The 23,076-nt window shown below is 52.5% G+C and overlaps 1 protein-coding gene across 2 annotated transcripts in view; it reads right to left on the reverse strand.

Annotated features, from left to right (window-relative positions):
- The window catches only part of CMIP (c-Maf inducing protein), a 229,968-nt gene that overhangs the window by 34,416 nt on the left and 172,476 nt on the right, over window positions 1-23,076 (reverse strand). For both annotated transcript variants that reach the window (XM_081807352.1, XM_081807353.1), the window contains exons 4-7: window positions 16,870-17,031; window positions 12,269-12,310; window positions 7,306-7,368; window positions 4,685-4,765 (exon numbers count right to left, since the gene is read on the reverse strand). In XM_081807352.1, the coding sequence (XP_081663478.1) occupies window positions 4,685-4,765; window positions 7,306-7,368; window positions 12,269-12,310; window positions 16,870-17,031 (348 nt within the window). The remainder of the gene's footprint in view (window positions 1-4,684; window positions 4,766-7,305; window positions 7,369-12,268; window positions 12,311-16,869; window positions 17,032-23,076) is intronic.

Raw genomic sequence — 23,076 nt, forward strand, 5'->3', positions numbered from 1 at the left:
TGTGTGAGAGACGTAGGGTGTGGGAGGAGATGTGTGTATGAGAGACATGGGGTGCGGGAGGAGGTGTGTGTGAGAGACATAGGATGTGGGAGGTGTGTGTGAGAGACGTAGGGTGTGGGAGGAGGTGTGTGAGAGACATAGGGTGTGGGAGGGGGTGTGTGTGAGAGACGTAGGGTGTGGGAGGAGGTGTGTGTATGAGAGACGTGGGGTGTGGGAGGAGGTGTGTGTATGAGAGACGTGGGGTGTGGGAGGAGGTGTGTGTGTGTGTGAGAGAGAGAGATTTGGGTTGTGGGAGGAGGTGTGTGTGTGAGAGAGACATGCGGTGCGGGAGGAGGTGTGTGTGAGAGACAGATCATGTATGTGTGTGTGAGGCTTATGGCCTGGGAATGGAGGTGTGTGCCCTGGACTGTGAGTGGCTGGTATGTGTCTGGCGGTCCGTGTGAAAGGGGCGCAGGCAGGAGGGAGGAGAGGGTAAATCTGCTCAATGTTAGGGGAAGGCCCCAGCCCCCAGGGGCGAGGACGTTTCCATCCACCGGCTCGGCCTGAGTCCCCGCATCTCACCTCAGCTGATGCCTAACTAAGGGGCACTGAGCAAGGACAGAGGGACTCCTCCCTGCTCCAATGAGTGGCATCATTGGACACCTCTGTTTTCTTCGCTTCCCCAACACAGCACATCAACGGGGCAGGTGACAGAGTTCAGCTGAGTGGAGAGGCACATCTCCTTGGTGGCTGCTGGCTCAGGGACTTGTCAGGAGAGGAGACATGATAGCCAGGAAAGGACCCTATGTCCGTTCCCACATTCACGGGTAGGGGCCTGGAGGGGTGAGGCCTGCTGGGACAGCAGTTCTATTCATGGACTTCTAAACCTGTGGGCTGGGTTGTGAACAGTCAGGAGGGGCGTGAGGTGTGGTGTGTGAGGAGGGTGACCAGCCAGACATCAGGGGGAAGAGTCACATCTCCAAACTCATCTGCCCTCTTCCTGCCCCCACTAAGTGGAACCCATTCAGTAAAAAGCAATTGGATCGGCATTCTCATTTAAGATAAAACAGCGGAGACTTTCTTCACGGCTCTAACTGATTCTGCGGGCCCTGGAGAAAGCTCAGAGGAGAACACGTCCCTCCCACGCCCTCCTGCCTGCTCCCAGAAGCAAGTTTCTAGAGCTGCTTGGTGCTTCTTCACCTGGAGTAAAGAGGCTGAATTATAGTCCTCAAGACAATGAGGGGCCTCATTGCTTCCATTCTCCCTACCAGGCTGATGCTCTTACATAAGGAGGGAGGCAGAAGCCACGGGGAAAGCTCAGAAGGAATATACATGCATGTGTGTGCACAGATCCACACCCACACAAACACACACACTCACATACACAGAGCACTGGGCTAGATAAGGCCCCTGCCTGAAGAGAAAACTGAAACTTGATTGTGCTTCCAAACTGAGGAAGACCTCTCAAGTCCTCTAGTGCCTTGGAAAAAGGTGACAGGAAGGCTGTGTGGCCCTCTCGGGGCCTCACTGTCTCTGTTGTGGAGTGAGGGCTGTAACCATGGATCTCTATGCCCCCCTTTCACTTCTAAGGGTTTAGTAGTCCATGAAAACTGCTTCAACTCAACCCTGCTAAAGATAACCGTCCTTATCTTTGCTATTAGATTTCTGGAGAGTCAAGATCAATTTTCTTGGAAATGAACATTATGAGATGGGTCTGATGGCCTTTTGACGTGTGGGTGAGGGACATTTTACCTCTTTGGAAAAGCTAAAAATGCTCCTCCTGGAAAGTAGGTGGTCAGATCACCCAGTGGTCCACTAGGGACCACAGCCACTCTTGAGAATACAGTTTAACAAACTGTTTAGAATCTCCAGGAGAACATTCTAGAGGACTGCTTCCATTTGTATCTAATTTTTATTTCAGTCCTGTGAGTAACACTCTCTGAGACTCTTCTCGAAGATTCAGTGTACTCATCCATGAAATGGGACACGTGATACATTTGCCAAAAGATGCACCCTGAGGATAAGGGAAGCTCTAAAGTCCCAGAACGCCTCTGTGGTCTATGATTTCCTCCAGCTCCCAAATGTTCCAGTGCCTCCTTAACGAGAAACGCTGCACGCACAGTGAAGAGAAGCCACTTGGCTCGTGTGATGCTGACAGTCGTGTAGCTGGTGGCAGGCGAGGCACACCCATTAACCAGTGACTAGACTCCCCACACCAGCCGAGAGCCCCAGCTCAAAATAGTGCCTCTGGCCCATGGCCGGGAAATAAGCTGTAGGGAGCATGAAATGAGTGACACCAAAGGTCGGCCATGCTTCCTGTGCCTACAGAAGCCACGATCACTGCTTCACACGCATCTGTCCTTCTGCGGAAGGGACTAATCCCCCTCCCTCCTATCTACAGTTCTCTTCTAACAGAGTTCATGGCATGTAATTAGATGCCAAGAGCAAAGAGCGACACGAAGCTTTATTGTATCCCCAGACGCTGAGGATCACTTGGGGAGCTCTTTAAACGTCAAGTGAGAATTCATGCCTGAAGCTCCCTGATCTCTGCCAGGCCATAACAGATGCTATAAATTGTGGATTTGCCCTGTAGCTGTTCTGAATTTTTTCCAGAAAATTATTACATGGTCAACACTCTAGGCCCATAAAACTAACCAAATATAAGGGAGATGTTGTATGGTTAAGCCGTGGGAGGCTGGCCTGAATCTGGACTCTCTTCCCTCGGAAGTCAGATGTCCCAAAAGAAGCGTTATTAAACAGCCTACTGATGACCACAGAATATGCAAAAATGTTTCTGTGCCCAAGGAAGCATGGGCCCAGACCGTATACCCTGGGGGTTTGGCTCTGTCATTGGTAAGTTGTGATAGGAAGGTCCTTTGCAAAAGAAACTCTGAAATCTCTGCTCTAGACTCTGAAAGGGTACAACCCTCACCTCACACCACCTCCACAGTGATTTTAAAGTGAACAATCAGAAATCTTTTCCTCTCAGAAGCCTGAAGCCAGAGAGTGCCCCTGAAACGATAAAAGCCCAAATTAGGGCACAAATTCATGCTCTCCACCACTACCATGGGGAACTTCTTTGTTAGTCCCGGAGAAAAAACCGGATGGAGTATTCTCCTCTCCACTGTGTTGTGAAAATCAGAAATGTATTTATCTCAAATCAAGGAAGATCTCAGAAATAAGCAGCAATTCAATTATGGTGTGGGACTGCCCAGGGCAGACAGCGGTAAAGAGAACCCATAAGGCGCCAGCACCATTCAATTACGAGTGGCTGCTGGAATGCTGTGTTGAGACAGATTCGGAAGCTCTCTCTGGGCTCGGCAGGAAGAGTGCTGTAATCGATTGATGATGTCTGCCATGAGTGTGGCTGGGGCATAAGAGGACACGTGTCATACACTTCTGTCCGGATTGGGGCTAGGGCATTGGTGTGGAGACACAGTGGTCTTCACATGCTGAATCTTGACAGGGCAGGGAGGCAGCAGTCGTGGGTACCCCACATCCGACTCAGTGCCCCAACGTGTGCTGAAATTACAGAGATGCCTCCATATCACCCAGGTGACCTGAGTCCAGGTTGGTGGCTGGCTCTGTAGAGCACACTGGAACACTGGCCCTCACGTTTGACGGCTGCTCCTCGGCACCCCTCACGAGCACTCGGGGCTGCTCGTCGGTTCCCTGAGTGACCTATGGAGCCTTTCTGGGTCCCAGACACCTCACCTGTGAAAGGGGCTCCCGGGCTTTCATAAGGGTTAAATGACATGTGACATGCTTGAGTGTCACATTGTGTCTGGCTCTCAGAAGGTGCTCAGTAAATATCTATGAGTAGATGTTAGTTATTCTCATTCCTAGGTGTGGCCCCTGGGGCCAGTGAGTGGACTCTGCTAAGCCTCAGTTTAGCAGATAAGAACGCCAAGGGGCCATGCACACTGCCAAGCCTATATTCTATTCAGATTGCCTTTGTTTCCCCTGATGTCTTTTTGCAGTTCCAGGATCCCATGCAGGACACCCCGCTACATTTAGTCCTCCTGTCGCCTTAGGCTCCTCTGGGCTGTGACAGTTTCTAGGCTTTTCTTGGTCTCGACGGCCTGGACAGTTTTGAGCAGTGCTGGTCAGGTGTTTTGTGGAATGTCCCTCAACGGGGACGGGACTGATGTTTCTCTCAGGACTAGACGGGGCCTGCGGGTTTAAGAGAAGAAGCCCCGAGAGGTATGGCGCCCTGTTCATCACACCGTCTCAGGGTGCAGGCCCTCACGTGACTGCGGCTGCTGACCGTGACCCACTGGCCGCGGCTGTGACTTTAGGTTTCTCCATCATACGGTCACTCTTCTCCCCTTTTCCATACTGTGCCTCTGGAAGGACACTGTGTGCACGGCCCCACTGAAGATGTAAGGAGCACCACCCCCTCCTTGAGGGTGGAGTGTCTGTAGACATTTGTGACTCTACGCATGGGAAACTTCTCTCTTCTCCCCCAGCCACACATTTTTGTTATTTTTACTGTGAGAAGGATTCTTCCCGTTGCCTTAAGAGAAGAAGATAGAGCCAAGGAGGACAGGCTGCGTGAACACCCCAATTTCAACAGAATCCGAACCCCAGTCCCTGGCTGTCAGGCCAGGCCAGCCAACCCTGTTCCCCAAATCTTTGGGGAATGGCGAAAGGCTGGGGAAAAGTGAAAGACTGGCTTTGCAGTCGGGCCGTCAGGGGAACTCACCATGTTATGCTTGAGGATTCTCTGGACCACGGGAGTGAACACTTCGATGACCACCATGGACCGGGGCCGCTCTCTGCAGTGCTGGGGAGACAGAAGGGCACGGTCAGCACCGAGCCTGGCAGGGTCCACAAGCCTGTGGCCTGTGGCTCTTAAAGTCTGAGACTGTGGGGCTCCTGGGTGGCTCCGTCGGTGAAGCGTCTGCCTTCGGCTCAGGTCATGATCCCAGGGTCCTGGGATCAAGCCCCGCATTGGGCTCCCTGCTCGGCGGGAAGCCTGCTTCTCCCTCTCCCTCTGCCTCTCCCCCAGCACATGCTCTCCCTTGCTCTCTCTAATCTCTGAAGATTAAATCAAATCTGTAAAAAGAAATAATAAATAAAGTCTGAGCTTTCATCAGATGGTACAGACAGGTGTCCATTTGGACATGTCCTGATTTACCCCAGCGACACTGTAGCACTGAGGATCAGAGGACACGGTCTAACAGAGGAGTCTCTTGAAAAGTGGGTGCAAGAATGCCAGGGGTTTAGTGTCTGGGCCCCAGAATCTTGAAAGTTCTGTGGCTTTTCAGCTGTTGGCTTTGATAGGCTGGCAGCAGTCTGTAGGCCATCAAATGCCTCTCTCAGATGTACTTTACTTCATCAGCATGTTTTGTTTTTCAAACTGAAATTGAAGGCCTACGGGTGGAACAGAGGAAACCCCACCACGCGAACATATTTATAACCTGCCCGGGCCTGAAAGTGCTGAGTTTCTAACCCCTGGATGAGGACCCTGGACTTGGGATATTAGAAATCAGGGCTTTCCTGGGAAATCCAAGATCAATAAGCTTTCCTCAGATCTTAGGGTTCTGGTTTTGAAATCTGGCAGGCGAGGCTGCCCAGGCGTGTCCAGTGTGTCCCAGCGTGGACCCAGGGGGGGCTGCTTCGTTCCCCCTCAAGCTCTCCTCTCTGGGCAGGCCGCCTGGTGGGTGGGGCACTGAGGTTGGGACTCCGACGCCCCAGAGGGAAAACAGCCTGAAGGCTCACGGGCCCCCTAGGCTCAGACCCTTCCCTCCAAAGGACAGGGCAGCCTTCTATTTCAGGACCAACTGGAGTTCTATCAGGAAATGCCAAAAAGAATGGTTTCTTCTACATCATGAGTTTTCAAACCAGGAACCCGCAGGTATAATTTACTTTGAACGAAGGTCCACTGTTTTAAAAGAACAAGAGTCTGAAAACCATGGAATCTGGGAGAAACCATACAGCTTGAGAGGAGAACAAGGAACAGATTTGGATGAAATCGAACAAAATCTTGAGAGAGGAGATGACCTGCTGTAATAGGTAAGGGAGCAGGATATGAAGCGCTGGGATATGTGACCCCACCCCGCTTGGGGCAGCGCTGGGGTCCAAGAAGGCCCGTGTTCTAGTTGTCTTTAGCCTCACTGAGGCTCAGGGAAGAGGGGGCCTCGATTCAGCACTGAAGCCTGATGCCTGTGCAGACATGCTCTTGCACACACACGGGCGCAGACTCAGCCAGACGCTCCCCTGCTTGGCCCAGAAGGCACACACTGCCACGTGCCCGGACACGCACACTGAGAACACACCCGGGTGCTTTGGGCCGGCAGGCTGGGTCCAGCCTCTGCTCTGTGGGTTGCCGGAAAAGGTCTCCTGCTGGAGACACTGGGCCAGAGGGGATAACGCGACCCTGTCTCCGTAATCTCTGAAGCTCCTGCCCTCTGACAAACAGAGAGCATGCTCTCTGAGCAGGGTGCAGAGGCAGTAGGGCACGGCAGTCCCCTTCCCTCCAGAAACCACCGGGCCTCCCAGGTGCCTGCTTTGCCAGGCCACGTGCTCATCTCGCTGGTGGACGTAGTCCACGCCCCCCGCCAAGGACAGGATGTGGCTGTGGAAGGAGCCAGGGGGGGAAGGAGCATGAGTGAAGTGAGTCAGCAGGTGCTAGAGCAGAGAGCGCTGGGGTAGCAGCAAACCCTGCGTCTCTCCAAGGACATCAAATCATTACAGTAAAAAAAAAAAAAAAAAAAAAAAATCACAAGCAAAGAACAAAACAGGATTGCCTGCTGGTTCAGCCCCCTGACCGCTGCAGTGTGTTTTCAGAGTGAGGGATGGCTGGTACCCGACATGCCCTGGGCACGTTCCGTGTAAACCCCCTGCAAGCCTGACTCTGGGTCCAAGGGAGAGGATGGGCTGCTCTGTGGCTCCTCCCGGCTAACCTGGCATCCCCTGTCTGTTTTCCCTGTTCAGGAAAAGCCCCATGGCTGTGTCCCACTGTGGGCCAGCCGGTGCTCAGAGGAGCCGTGGCTAATAATAAACCAGCTCTGACGTCAGGAACCCAGAAAATCTGCTACAAATTTCTCCCAAGACAGCTACCAAGATATTCCAAGGAAAAGCCGGATGCTCCTCGCTGACCCACTGGTTTGGACCCTGGGCCTTGTTTATCACCTGTCTGGCAGAAGACAGCGGTAACTCTAAGAACAGGCTGCCTGACTTGCCTTCTGGCTCTGTCTGGGGCCCTGACCCAGGTCGGGGAAGCCTGGGTTTTCAGCAAATTATGCAAAGCCAACCCCCAGCACGCACACACGGAGGCAGGCTGCCTCCTGCAAATACAGCCCCATTTCAGTCATGCCATACCTTGCAAAAGAATTCACAGAGATCTGGTGGTGGATGGTTGTTTTCCAGCAAAGGAGCAATTGCCTGAAAGATCACAAACAAATGTCAGCTGGAATCTCTAGAAATGAATCCTACTGGGGTCGGGGGGCTCATGGCACCCACTGAGACGCTGACAGAAGCTCGGGGCTGCCCTCCGGGCAAATGCACACCAACAGGGGCTCCGTAACCTGCTGACGTCCATCCACGTCGCCCTCAGTTCAACAGGCCCGGACTACGGGGCAGGACAGGATCATGGTCCTAAGCCCAGGCACTGGGGGCAGGGTCCTGGGTGCGAGTTCTAGTTCTGACGCTTACTACAGCCTGTTAGAACAAGCTATTTCCTCTCTCTTAACGCCCGAGTTCCCACCTGGGAAGCGGAGCAGAGAGTCACCAGAAGAACGGGAGGGAAGGCCTGCGGGACGTTTAGCAGGGACCTTGTTCTCAACCCACTGGATGTCAGTCACAAGCCTGAGCCAGTTGTGACAATCAGAAAGCCTCCTGACACGCTTCATTTCATATTAAGGCAGGCTGGAATATCTAACACCCGTTGAGTTCATGTCTCACCAAGGCTTCTTAGGCTAGCTGTACAGTTCTTACTGGTTCCCACTGCCATTTCTCTACAAGGTTCCCATGGCCCGAACGACATCTGATTCTTGATTTTTCCTCCCCTTTCATAATTTCTGTTTTAATGATTGTGCTAAACTTCAGATTCAAATAAAATATTTGAACAATTGAAAAGAAACGTGTCCAGACATTGCCAAATGCCTCATGGGGGACAAAACTACACTGAATTGAGGACCCTTGGTATAAAGTCTGAAATAGGGCCGGCTCTCCATAAATGTTAGTTACTGGATGGTTAATGCCTATGTGAAGTCCACTCATGTTCCTGTTTGCACACTGAGCACAAGATTAGCAACAAGGAGACCCAGGACCCAGCACCAAGACTGCCAGGCTGTGTGACCCTGAGTGAGCAACTCAACCTCTCTGGGCATCAGTCTTCTAGCCTATAAAATGTGGAGAACTAGAGTGACCGACTCACAGGGTTGTTGGGGGAATTTGATAAGAGAAAACTGTAGAAGCTTTGGAGTCTCAGCCTCAGGATAAGCCCATTGCCACCATCACGGGGCGGGGTGGGGGGGGCTGTCTTGGGCAGTACTGGACACAGCGGCAAGGGGTGGCGATTCTGCCCGACTCCCAGGAGGGCTCTGTGAGGACACGCTCTCCCCGTCACTGACTTCCAGGCTCAGACCCTGCCTGTTCGATTTCAGAGGTCTCGGTGGTCTGTTCCCTGCAGTGATGCCTTTGGATATGGGTAGGGACCTCTCAGCAAGGCCTTCCACCAGGCTTGGGACCATCAGGGAAAGGAAGCATCATTGGATGCCAGGAAAAGATGACCTCACTTCTGCGAATGCACCTCTGTGGAGGAGGACGTCAGTGATACTGAGGGTCTGCCGTGGAGCACCGCCAACCAGGCTGACCAATGGCCCAGGGTCTTACCTGTCTAGGGCAGCACCGTCCAGCACGGTGTAGATCACGTGCAGGGTTGAGCCCCTTCACTCATGTCAGGCCCCTCTTTCTCGAGAATGAGTCAAGGAATAAAGGAGTGGGAAGGATTTAAGTGCCCAGGGTGGGCGTCAGGCGGCGGCTCTGTGCTTCCATGCTATTATCTCATTTGATCCTCATGACAACTCTGTGAGGTCAAGCAGGAGCTATTCCCATTTGTACAGATGAAGACACAGAGGGTAGGGGAGGTTACCAGTCCTGCCCTGGTCACAGAATTATGATTATTTTAAAAGGTATGATTAATAAAAAGAGCTTATATTCTGTGGACTCTTTCTATAAGCCTGGTCCTTGGCTGGGCATGTTAGGTGCATTAGCTCACTGAACCTTCCCAGGAACCCTGTAAGAAAGGCACTGTTGCCATACCCATTTCATAGATGAGAAGACTGAGCCTTAATATGTCATATTAGCTGAAAATGATCGGAATGGCCATCTGGTTAAATAAAAATATTTTAGAGCCAGTAGAATGTATGCGGTGGGCCAACAGTCCTCACCTAGGGTTGACTCTGCCTCCCAGGGGATGTTGGCACATCTGGAGACATATTTTTGATCATCACGACAGGGAAGGGTTACCGGCATCTAGTGGGTTGAGGCAGGGATGCTGCTCAACATCTACAATGCCCAGGACCGGCCCCCCAGAAGCAATGATTCATCCCCAAATGTCACAGGTACTGAGGCTGGAAGCCGTGGGGCACGTAGGCACGAAGAGACTTGAAAGCATCCCCAAGACGTGTTACATGAAAGAACCAACGCAGAACAGCCCATCTAGCAACGCATCATCAATGCTGAAAACAAAAAATAAAAACACAACCGTATCCGTGTGGCTTGTTGTCACTACCTGAAAACCGCCAGGGGCTTTCTCTGAAGAGGACAGTGGGATGGGGTGAAATCCTTTTCTTTCTTCCTTCCTTCCTTCTAATGAAATTATTTTCATGGAATACTTGCAAAAGTATTTGTAAAGAATATCTTAAAGATATTTTCAATACAATAAAACTAAAGTTCTCCCATTACTTGCCCAAGGTCCCAGCTAGTGAGGGGTGGGCCCGGGGTCTACACTGGCTCAAAACTTGAGCTCACATTGAGCTTCAAGCACGTGGGACAGCAGCTGGGGTCTGGGCTCCAGGTCCATGCACGTCCAGTGATGTGCCAACTGTTACCAGCACAGAGAGATGCCCGACCCCAGATGGGCCGCATAAAACCAACTCAAGTTACTTGTGAAAGTATTTCTGAAAAGCAAGCACATTAAAAACATACCAAGCCCCGCTGGGAGAAGACTAATTGCTAACCGGTCAAATCAGATAATGTCATCTCTGGACAGGAAGGCGGCTTCCCAGTAATGGTAAGGGCACTGGTAATCAAGAGCACTGAAAGGGAGGCTGTAAAATGCAGGGCTGAGGGGCAGACCTCAGATCAAATTCTTCTCTGTTCTCAGGCACGTCTGTTGAGCAGGGGAGCTTAGCCCAGCCCAATTAAGGGGTCAGCCTCACCAAATTAGCTGCATAAAAGCAGCCTGGATCGCTCAGATCAAAATTCCTTTCCCAGGCTCATCCCCAGTCCAAAGCCCTCACCCTTCTTCCAGGGTTGAAGAGTGGGAGGAGGGGGGTGGATCCACAAGGTGGTGCCAGCAGGGAGAGGAAGAGGCCAACTCCTTCCCTGGTACCCATGTCCCCGCCTGCTCTGCCAGTCTCACTGCTCTTTCTCGTGCTGGGCCCTCTCCCTGGACTGCCCTTCCCTGGAGCACTCCTACCCCTCCTTTAAGATCCAGTTTGCTCACCTCCACCTGCAAGCCCTCTGTCATCCTCCTCCCAGCACCCTCACTGGCAGAGGATGTTAGGTATCTGCCCGCTGTGCTCCCCTAACACTCCAAACGAATCTCAACCCCTGATTACCTGCCGACCTGCCAGGTTCTTCTAGCACACAGTAAATCTCTCAATAGCAGCTCTAGGTCTGTGGAACAGAGACTAGTGTTTGGTACATAATTGTCCTTACATGTCAACAAATGTTTGTTAAATGAATTTATTAATTAGTGGTATGCCAGAGAAAGGTGGTGGTGGTGAGTGGGGGCACCCAGGTTGACAATTTCCCTGTTCTGGCAAGAGAAGGCAATGAGTGGTCAGGATGCAGCAAGGGGAAGAAAAAAAAAAACTTTTATATTTTTAGCAAATTCTCACTGAGCACCTACTGTGTGCCAGCCACTGTAGGCGGGACTCCACAGAAGCTGCTGCCTTTACTCTCCATAATAAGTAGCCTAGGACCCACCTCCTTTGGTACCCACAAGACCCAGCTGGGGTGAGGAGGGTGAATCTCCAGGCTGGGCTCGCCAGGACCAAGTGGGTGGGCCTACGAAATCTTCATTTGGCTCAGAGGGGCATGGAGTTGGCATGTTGCCCCTGTTTCAAAGGCTGTAGCCGTAGGACCGCTGGGGCAGGTGAATGTCCTTTCTGGGCACATAAGGCTTTGCCTCTCACTTCCATCTCAAGTTCTGCCTCCCTATTTCCCACGTCCTTATACTTTACACCCCAGCAATGCCGAAGCTTCCAGAATATACCACGTTGTTTTACATCTCTACGTATGTTTTGTTTCCTCTCTCTGGAATGCCTTTACTCTGTTTTGCCATCTGGCGAACTCCTATTGATCCTTCAAAACCCAGTTCAGACATCATTGCCTCCAGGAAGCACCATGGCTTTTTCTCCCAGGTGAGTTTATCACTCTCCTCTCTACGCTACATCCTGTTTTTGCCGTGGTCTCATCTGTCTTCCTACAATAGATGATAAACCCCTTGGGAGCAGGGCCTGTCTTCATTACCTATGGATTCAAATACATGGCACAGTGCTTGGCACCCAGTAGCTGCAACCTCATTTCTCTCTAGTGAGAGTCACATTTCAGAGCTTAAAATCACCCAGGAAGCTATTTTACCCCAAAGATGCTTACATCATAGTCAAGTCCCAGAAAATACGACCTCACTTTGTGTACCAGAGAGAATTAAATCCAGGTTCTATACGTGGATTAATTAGGAGACATGTCCTGGGGCAAGAAAGAGACCGTTCACCTCTCAGCTAATAGGGTTATGCCTCTGAATAAATTATATGTTCTCTGCCATCTGCCTTCAACTCCCCCCAGCACACTCAGGAAGGAGGAGGCAATGAAGACACATTTGTTACAAACCCCAAAGACTGATAATTACGTACCCCCCCCCCAATCAACTGGGGCTCTGAAATGTGCAAAGGCAGGAGGCAGACACCTCTGGCTTGACAGAAGAGATAAGACTGAGTGAGGTCGCCATGCTGCTGGATTACACCAGTTTCTTCGAGATACCACTCAGACAGGGGCAAGAACTGTGGGCACCGGGAGGTGGACAGAGGGAGAGGGATCTCGAGAGACTTACCACAATGATGTTCTCATGCTCCTGGGTAGTCAAGTTTGTGTTCTAAGGGATTGAGTGGAAAGTTCAGGAGGAAGACAAAACAAAACAAAAAAAACCACAATATTAATCAAATGGAACGTTTGCATCTCAAAGGTCCAAACAGTTTAAAACACTTTCAGCCTCTCAGAGTGCAGGTATTGCTTCGTCTTAATTAAGCAGATCAGAAAAACCCTCCAAGGCTCGGCCAGGAAGGGAGAAAAGTATGACTTTGGGGTGGCCGGGGCAGGGGGGACGAACACTGAGTTTCGAGTCCCAGTTTCACCCCTTGTGAGTTATGTGACCTTGGACCAGTCACTCCTCCTTGGTGAGACTCCGTTTCTCCTTCCATAAACAGGGAACTTCCATAGGCTTCAGTGAGAGGATACGAAGACAGGGCTTAACCCTGTGCTCCATGCTGGTCATACAGACGCTACTGGGAAGCCAGAAGGCAGGTTCACAGCAAACACGGAAAGAAACAGACTTTTGAATCTTGACCGTGTGCCAGGCTTTTAGGCGCCTCACATATATTATTTCAGTGGTTCTCCAGCTGGGTTCCCAGGGAAGGATGGTGTTCCGTGAGCCAAACATGTTTTAGTTAAATGTGAATTCTAGCAATTAGCTTGCAGAAAGAATAGTAAGTTGAATGGATTAAATCTGTTTCATTTTTAGGGTTTTTTTTCTCCCCGATCTGGAATTTTCTTACCCAGTGGGTGCCTGTTACCACCATCCTGTGAATACATGACTGAGGAAAGGAATGAACACACGAGAAGCGAGAAATCGTGGGAAAACCCCGGAACTGTCACTACTGTCTTCTCTGCTAGTTTCACGGTGTGCTCTGTTGCGTCTGTTTGTCTCGGTGGGCACGGGCTCTCACCGGTCTCTATTCAGATCTCTTAACAGAGCCACGTCTGCCTCCTCGTCTTGTGCCGCCTCACTGGACAGTGAACTAGCAAGATCGAGCGTTCTAGGGTTCTAGAAAGAGCCCCACCCTGTTCACCACCTGGCATCGGCTGTAAGGAGCATCAGGATACCTAAGGAGTTTACAACCAGCTGAAGCAAAAAGCTAAGCCAGGGGGCCGTGAACATGCTTCTGCCTGGCTGCCCGAGGCGGGACGACCGCCACGGAACCCGGACCAGTGTCTGTGCTCCTCAAGTCCTCAAGTCACCATGCAGACAGCCTGGCCCTCAGCGCTTAGAATCCAGGAACACGTGGAAGGTGGAAGGATGTTCTTGGATTCCAAAGGCTTTTTCTTTTAGTGGACATTGGTAGCGTTTAAGGAGCCCATTTGTGGCAGATTATTAAACATCAGTAATTTTTCTGATGGAAAGCTTTGGTCTTTCCTTAGGACTGACGGCAAGCTCACTACGCCTCAGGCCATGAGTACACTTCGTAATCCTCATCCCACCCATTTCTTTCTTACAGTGGCTCTCCTACTCTCCCATCGACAGATGAGCTACCTAAGCCCCAGGAGCTGCTGGCCCAGGAGCACAGGGAAGAGAGGTTGGGGTGGGGGTGGACCACTGTCTGTCCTGATGCCACAACGGGCATCTCTAACTGCTGAGCTCTGGTGCTCGGCCCACGCAAGGGACGGTTCCATTTCTCAGGCTGCGCTGGGCAGCTCTGAAGGGTCCAGCCCAGTCCTCACTGCACCTGTCCACCAAGAGCAAGCACAGACGCCAGTTCCTTTGTCCCAGTCTCTGGTGGCAGCTTGTGCCATTCTGCAGGGACACTTCTCTCCACCAAGGCCATTTTCCACCCTGGGTGGAAAGCACTCACTAACAGCCAGTGCATCGCAGGGGACGTGGGAACCCTAAACTGAATGGTTACTCTATCTACTCAACTCAACAAAGGCCCGGGGGGTCAGGGATGTGGCTTTTTTTGGCCAGTGGATGGGCAGTCCTTTCTCAGAACCAAGAGCCCCCTCCTCCCCCTCCCTCGCTCCCTTCCTTGGGATCCTGCCCACCTTCGGGTTGCTTTGGGGACACCTGGAGCCTCCCAGAAGGAGACCCCGGGAGCAACCTGAGGAAAGAGAACAAATAATCTAGCCCATATATTCTAGACAAAAAAGGGCAAGGAGGAGGAAGGATCTGTTTGTTTTTCCACCCATCCGCCTAGACCCTTCAGCTGAGAGAGCTTAAGGTCAAGATCACAACCATCTCCCATGACAACAAAAATGTGACCATTTATCAAATGCTCCCTGTAAATCAGGCACAGGGCCAGGCGCTTTGTACGTATTAGAGCACCCGATCCTTAATTCTATGGAATGGGTGCTCATCTTCGCCCCAACTCACAGAAGAAAACGGTACTGAGAGACCTAGTACATTGTCCACGGCCAGTTAGCACCTGAAGGGTAGAACCAGGTCCTCCTGCTTCTACAACACCTGTTCTCAACCATCCTGTCCTACACAGCTGGGGCGCCCCCCGCCCCACTAGAAAGTCTCTACCAATTTATGCTACATCTATGCATAAGAGCATGAGCTTTCCAAAAAGACAGACCTGGGCGTGGATCCTGGCCCACCACTTAGGCAAGTGACAGCCTCTCTGAGCCTCTGTTCACTCATCTGTACATTTTAGGACTTACCTCGCAGGGTTCCTGGAGAAATGTAAACTATCAGCTCTAAGTGCCTGCCAAAGCAGTGGTCACAGAGTATGTACTCAAAAAACATGTCACTCAGAAAGGCTGCTGCCTGGGCTGCAGTCCCAGCTCTGTCCCTTACCAAATAGCAGCGCTTGTCTGTCAAAGTGAATAATAATGACCCCTTGCCTGTCACACGGTAGGTACACAGCAGATGCAAGTTTCTTCCTTTTTTCTTTTCCCTTTAAATGCCTTTCTCTTTCCACCCTAGTGCTTGGGGGTCAGATGATTTTTAAAACCTTGGCCCGACAGGTGATGCAAAGGCCCAGGGGCACGTGGTCTATGAAACATGTAAGATAGAAACAAATGTTGCCAGAAGCTGGCGGTAGAGCCCACCTGCCGCCTTCCCCGTCGTCCTGACAGCGAGCCTGATCTACTAATGGTGTGGCGGTGGGGTGGGGACTGGTGGAGCAGAAGGGGTGGGCGATGTGGCCTTGCAGTGAGAGGGAGGGAGCCCTAAGGTGGAAATTCCAGCCCCACTGCTTGCTCAGCAGGTTGCTCAGTGTCTCGGGGCCTCAATTTCCTCGACTGTATAATGGAGACAGCAAGGCCCAGCTCTCTAGGGCAGATGTAGTACCTGAGACGTTGTGTGCACGGCACCTGACACCTATTGGCACATGGCAGGTGCTTACTGATGGTGAGCAGCCAGCCTGGGCTGGGGCTGGGAAGCCAGGAGGGAACGTTGGGTACACAGCACCTGGCCTGGTCTCAAATTCCAGACCTTGACTGTGATTCATTTCAGAGCCGGAGTCTTTGCTCTTCTGTGAAATGAACCTGTCTCACACCCGAGGGCATGGTCTCTGCTCCCCTACCTGCGACAGTCTTTACTGCCTATCTTCTACTTCTTGCCCCCACTTGCTTCCAGGGCAAGGGACCCTCTATTCAGCAGACGTGGAAGGCTGGGCCAGTTTCCTGGACTGACCGGCAGCAACCAGCCTGGGTCCACAGAGGAAGGGGTGGTTCTAGGCAGCAAGGAGCTTGTGCAGGCTCAGAGGGGGCATCTAGAAGCTACTCAGGGAACCGGGCATGCCAGGAGAGCAGGGGCCCGTCCCAGGGGAGGGGGACAGAAGCATCACTCTGGTGGCCATGCGGGGTTTAAATCAGGAGTCATCAATGCCGGGTCTCCAGGGGGCCAGGCAGGCAAACAAACGAGACAAGTGTTAGTATTTGGGAAGCGCTGACAAGATGGTTGGGGCAGAGTAAACAGTGCATTTCCAAGCAGCCGTCACCTCCCCACGAAAAACAGCAGGACCGACACTGACTGAGGCCCTTGCTCTGTCTGTCCCCCTGGGGGAACGTGGGCTCCAGGAGGACAGGGGCTTGTCTTCGTCCCCATGCCCAGGACAGTGTCCTGCATGGCACACGCCCTAGTGTGGGGCCGCCTGGCAAAGCCGAGCTGTGCTGGCTGCGGGCTGCTGCCGGAATTTCTGCTGCTGGGCGGGTGGTGGGGGCAGACAGCCATCGCTGCCTGGGCCCCTGGAGCTGATGCAGGCCAGGGCAGGGGGAGGACGGAGACGGGCAGGGACGGCCGGCCCCCACGCCGAGGGGCAGGGAGGAAGCGCGCTCTGGGGGCTTGACCGACGTGCTCTGGCTCAGGGATGAACTGGAAAATTCTGAAATTTGCTGCCACCATCATCTCTACCCGCCCAGCCTCAGGCCCAAGACCGGTCCCCCATGTTTGGGGGGGGCCTGGCAGGGCAGCAACAACTGTCCCTTCACCCCTGCCCCACCCTCGGGGTGCTCGGCTGCAGGCACTGGGGACAAACCTCCTGCTGGGCTCCCTCAGGCTGGGGGACACCGTTCACCTCCTTGGGCAATGGGGAGACGGCACAAACTCGGGTCCAGCTCTGCCGCCAGGTACGGCGTTGTGCTCAGCCGAAGGAAAGGAAAAAAAGCTTGAAGGCAGGGGTGGGGGGTGTACAAAATCAAGCAGGAGGAATGTCTTACCTCTGAGAGCAGTTTTGAGACAATTTCCAGTGGGGCTTGGTTGATGGAGTCATCCTGCAGGGGGGATGTCAGGGCCATGTCCACCAGAGTTCGGATCTCCTTCAACACAACTTCCCAACGGCTTGGGTTACTCAGGACTTTCTTATATTTGTAAATCTTTTTCTGGTCGGGAGAGAGAAGGAGACACGAACATGTTATTGACACGCTGAGGGCGGAAGACGCAAGATGATCAGAGAAACAGATGCAATAGGATGTGTAAGGCCCCGAGAAACTGTCGGCGTGGACCACCCTGTAAGAAACGGACTCCCAGAGAAAGGCAAAGTCCAACCAGGCCTCCCAGACACTAGCCGAGAAGTCTTCACACTGCTTCCAATGACTTAAAAAAAAAAAAAAAAAAGAATGAAGCGGTTTCTCTTTCAGATCACATCTGCCAAACGTACTCCCTAAGTATTCACACGCAGCCAGAGCGGGTGCATTCCAGGGTGCACAGAGGGACCTTCTTTGAGCTGGAGGCACGGTTTCTCTCATCCCGGTCCTAAGAGGTCCCCCTGGAGAGTGGAGTCCAGCTAAAAAAAGGGACAGAAAGGCTTGGGGCCAGGAATTCAACTCCGGCCAGGTGCTGACAAGCCCAGAGGCCCCCAAGAAACGTGAAGGCAGTCCTCAGTTTCCTCCTGGTGAGTAAGATGAGCTTTCTCACCTTTGCTCAGGGCCACGTCCAAAGCCAGACAGCCCTGGGGAGAGGGGTGCTGTCTCCCGTGATGTGAGGCAGAGTTCCGCCTCTCTGACATCATGGAAACAGCAACCCTTGGCAGGCGGAGGTCCCAGCCAAACCCCCTCCCAGCTCTGCAGCTGGCTCTGCCGCCCTGGCTCGCTTGGGAGTCTCCCGCTGGATGAACTCCTTCATTAAGTGCTCTGCTCCCTGGGGAAAACCTAAGTTTAGTGTCACCGAGCCAGCAGCCAGCTGGGGTGACAAGTCGCAATCTCTGAGCCAGAGTCTGAATGAGGCAGTGGGAGGGAGGAGGTCAGGGTGCCCCCCTGGCCCCGAGGCTGCCAGGGCTCTCCTGATCATTTAGTTTCTGAGTTTGGAATTGCAAAGTGGTCTTGGAACCCAGGGCCTTCAGGGAAGTATCTGGGGGAACCTATGCCTTATCAATCTGAGTAGTTAACTGTGCTGAGTGAGGCCTCGCAGTGGAACACAAGATAGACTGGAGGCCTAGTTCTTACCATAAAGCATATCACCTACTGAGCCTCAGTTTCCTCTTCTGCAAATTAGGCATGAAATTACTCTGCAGCCTCTTTCAGGGTGTGATCTTCATAAATTCTGGACCCATGTGGCCCACTCTCTGTACGGAGTCACATTCGAAGGCAGAGGCCAAACAGAATAGAGACTGGCAACGAAAAGGGAACCCGGATTCTTAACCTGTCTCTTTAGAGAAACTTCACGAGGGTGAAACGGACAACCCACAGCAATGCAAATAGGATCCCACTTTCTTTCTCCCGTTTGTTCCCAAACTCCATGATTTTCCAGAGTCTCTCACTTGCTAATCATGCCCCATCATCACCACCATCACCCACATAGCTAACTCACAACAAAGTCTGCTTCCCCTCATCGTCCCAGATCTTTTTAAATGTTTATTTATTTAAGAGAATGAGCACCGGCTGGGGGGGGGAGGGGCAGAGGGAGAGGGAGAAGCAGGCTCCGAGCCCCACGTGGGGCTGGATCCCAGGACTCGAAGGCGGGGGTGGGGGGTGAGATCACGACCTCAGCTGAAGGCAGACACTTAACCGACTGAGTCAACCAGGCACCGCAAATCCCCGATCTTTCTTGTGTAAATCAATGTAGCTTGTCCCCCCACTCCCCCAGCATTCTTGCACCTGCTGGCTAGCCTGCCTGCCCAGGACAGCCTCTTCATTCTCCCTCTTGGTCTGGCTGTGCTCTGCCAGTCACCATCCCTCATCAAGAACTAGGAGACAAGTCCTCTTGGAGGGGCAGCAGGGAAAAGAAACAAGTGGGGGAATCGGACAGCATCATTTTCTTCAGGTGGGGGACATGACTTGTCAATCATTTTAGATCCTGTAAGGACTGGAAGATACGCATGGGGAGCTGTGTCAGGAGAGGGTATTTAGTGAACAGTGAATACACGGTCGGGAGGGGGGGGATGATGGTGACTATGAGGGTTTGTTGAGCCCCATGACTTTCATGACAAGACGCCCCAGTTCCCTGAGGCCCCGGTCCCAGTCACCGTCAGCCAGGAGACAGCCACCTCCGCCCTGCCTGGCCTGTGCAAACACAGAGTGCCCAAAGTCTAACACCATGGAGACACTTCCCATCCCTGAAGGTGAATGCTCCTTTGAGTCCTGGACACAGTGGTTTTGCTCTATACCCAGAGAATTGCTTTATTTTTAAATGACCGCGAAATGGTCACAGAAACTCGCCATATATTAAGCCCCAAAGAAAACCACACGATTCATATCCATGTCTTCCCACAGTGGAGTCGAGAGTTGGAAACGGTCTGAGCCATAAGGGCCCTATCTTCTGACCAGCAGCAAGTTATTTACCTTTGAAAGAATAATGACTTCATTCTTTTTGTGAAAATGATGCCTGTTCATTTTAAGACATTTAAACCATGCTGGAAAAGCACAAAGAAGAGGGTAAGTGAAAAAAGGCCTCAAAAATCCCACAACCTAGAAAAAGCGATCATTAATCTTTGGTGAACACTGTTCCACCCAACCCTCACTGAAACTTCGCCAAATAGAGCCAGCGTGTTGTGTGTGTGTGTGGGGGGGGATCCGGGGAGGGGAGGGGCATTGAGTGCTGTCCGAAGCTCTCCACACTCAGACATCCCTGAGACTCTGAGGCAGCAAGGTCCAGGCAAAAGGGCTCACTGGGCAGCATTAGCCTCAGCGCTCACCGATACACCCCTCCTTACAGGGGAAGGACAACAGCTCTCTTGCGAGCACCCTAGCCCTTGCTTAATGGGCCTCCCCAGGACCTGTGGGTGCATTCAAATCCAGAAGGTCCCAGGGCTTGTGACAAGGGCCAATGCATAAAGAGCACATACTACGCACCAGGCACTGCGCTGAGCACTTCTGGGCATCATCTCACTGCAACCTCATAGTACTCCTGGAGATGGGGACCTGCCACGGGCTAAGCAGCCCCCAGAGCAGGCCCTAAGACAAGAACCCGAGTGCAAACGGTTTCTTTATTTGCAAGGCATTGTAGGACACATCAGTGCAGGGTGGGGAGGAGAAGGCAATCATTAACGGGGCACCGCCAAGTATTATGACTGGGCCACTGTGGGGCCGGCTGTGAGTCCTGTGGGGACTCGAGGAGACCGTGCCCCCCTGCCCCCCACCCAGGGAGCGAGGAAGCTGTAGCATTTACCCACCAACTCCCCGGACACTGCCCTACTTGCAGCTGCCCTGTGCCGAGGACAAAGGGCTCCCACAGCCAGAAAAGAACATGGCCCCAGGCGGTCACATGCGGTCCCAGTGAGCAGCCTTCCGAGCGGAGTGGTTGAGGGGCTCATCTGCAACGTCTGCTACAGGACTCTAGTGTCCCTTTTATATACAGGACTCTCACGGCCAGAGAGGTGGCATGACTCGCCCAAGGTCACACAGCTAGAAAGCGACAATTCAGGAGTCAGAATCGGCTCTGGTTAATTCCAAAGGTGTTTCTCTATCACATCTGTCAGGGCCAGGGCAGACAGCGAAGAGGAGGGATAGATTTGCCAAGAGACACAGCGATGAAGGGGGTCGAGAAAGCTTGGGGGCATACGGTGAGAGCCAGGACAAGTCCACGGGGGCTTGGAGAGCCGGAGGCCAGGCACCAGGGGGTGGAGGGGCTGCGGGAGGTACCAGTACAAACTGCAGGTGGACAGCAGGGCTCTGAAATCAAGGTGGGGGTGGGGAGGACAGGCTGCTGGGCCCCACAAGAGGTGCTAAGGTCTGGGACAGGGCAGAGGGAGGCCTGCCCAGGACCCACAGGGACCCACTCACTCCGTCTTGGGTGACAAATGATTAGGTTTCATCCCAGGAACTGTGATGAGCTCATCGGGTGTTGAATCACTGTGGGGCGGGATGGAGACACCTCTGGAACCTGACCCTTTGGCTTTGCAGGATCGTCCTCTCCCTGAGCCCCTTCACCAGGAGGGGTGGGTGACCTCTTGCCATGTTCAGCGTGGGCTCCATGGGCCACCAGATTCTTTCAGCAGGGGCCCTGGAATTCTCCGTGAGGGGCTTAAAGCAGGAGTCGGTGAAGTGTGGCAGGCCACCAAATCCAGCCCCTGGCTTCATTTTGTGCAAGGAAGCCCAGAATGTTCTTAGGGGTTGTGAAGCAAAAAACCCCAAAGAACATGGGACAGAAATCCGGTGTGGCCCGCAAACCCCAAATATTTGGTCCTTTTAGAGAAAAAGCTTGCCAACCCCTGGCTTTTCAGGGCAAAGAGTCTAGGAGTAAGTGGGCAGAAAGCTGCTCAACATGGCGAGCCGCCAGGGAGATACTGATTCAAACCATGGAGAGACACCACTTCACCCCCACCAGGCAGGCTATAACCAAAAAGACGACCCCGAGTGTTGGCGAGGACACGGAGGCTGGGATCCTACACGCTGGTGATGGCATCGTGCAGGAGCACAGTGCCACTGGAGAACAGTTCGATGGTTACTTAAAGCATGAAGCATACATTTATCATACGACCCAGCAGTTCTGTTCTTAGAAATCTGCCCAAGAGAAAGAAAAACAGACTCTACACAGAGACATGGACATGAATGTCTGCAGCATTATTCACAACAGTCTCAAACTAGAAACAACCCACATGTCCGTCACCTGGTGAACAGGTAAGCAAAATGTGGTCTATCCAGACAATGGACTAGTATTTGCAGTAAAAAGGGTGGATTTATTCATACATGCTACAATATGGACAAACCTTATAAATGTGAGCTAAGTCAAAGAAGCCAGGAGCAAAACCTATCTTGTAGGATTCCTTCTCTACGAAATGTCTAAAAAGGCAAATTTATAAAGACAGAAAGCGGAACAGTCATTGCCTGGGGCTGGTGCGGGGAGGGGGTAGCAACAGGGACCAGACCGCAGACAGACAGGAGGGCATCTTTTGGGATGATGGAAATATTCTAACACATGATTGTGGGGCGCCTGGGTGGCTCAGTCGGTTAAGCGACTGCCTTCGGCTCAGGTCATGATCCTGGAGTCCCGGGATCGAGTCCCGTGTCTGGCTCCCTGCTCGGCAGGGAGTCTGCGTCTCCCTCTGACCCTCCCCCTTCTCGTGCTCTCTCTCTCATTCTCTCTCCCTCTCTCAAAAAATTAAAAAAAAAACCACGATTGTGGTAATGGTTGTACCACTCCATGAATTTACTACAGTCACTGAATCATACACTTACAATTGGTGGGTTTTAAGGTGTGTAAATTATACTCCAATTGAAGTGTTTAAGAAAAAATCCCAACCTAGGCAGGCAGAGGAGGACATGAGACAAAACCAGAGCTGGTGTTGCTTAGTGGCCAAGAGCACAGGTTTGCAACAGCAGACTTCAGTTCAAATCTAAGCTCCGCTTCATCCATCCACTGTCCACCTGTCCACCCATCCATCCACCTGTGCATCCACCCATCCATCCATCCCTCCTTCCATCATCTATCCAACCATTCAACAAAAATTACCAGGACCCATCTCCTACGATGTGCCAAGCCCTGTGTTTGGCACTAAGGATCTCCACAGTGAGCAAAGCAGACAGGCCCCAAGTGCTCGTGGAACTCACGGTCTATTCCTTGTACCTAGTTGCCTCATCTGCAATGTGGGGTCGGACTGACTACTGCCCAAGGCTTCCGCGGCTCTTCCATGAGATAACATCTATAAAGCACCTAGCCCCACCGCTGGCTAACCAGCAGCTCTCATTCTTGTCACCTACCACGTCCTAGAAGTGAGTGATCCAGAGCAGGTGGAACTTAGGAGGACTCCTGGCATCCGTGACTAAGCCCCACCAGTTCCCGAAACAACAGAGCCAGCAGGAAGAGCCTCTTGCCTCCTGTGTGGCAGAGCCAGTCACTCCATTGCAGTCCTCACCCTCTGCTCGTCAGGGAGGGGACGTTACCTGGGCAACATCCGCCATCTCTCCGGCAACTGCTCCCACGGCAGAGACGACCGCAGACGCCCGGGGTTCTCCGGCCTGGGAAAGCGGAGCCTGTCGGCTCCTCCGCGG

The sequence above is a fragment of the Leptonychotes weddellii genome, chromosome 16, assembly GCF_054177405.1.
Source record: "Leptonychotes weddellii isolate Sample4059 chromosome 16, ASM5417740v2, whole genome shotgun sequence".
Lineage (NCBI taxonomy): Eukaryota > Metazoa > Chordata > Mammalia > Carnivora > Phocidae > Leptonychotes > Leptonychotes weddellii.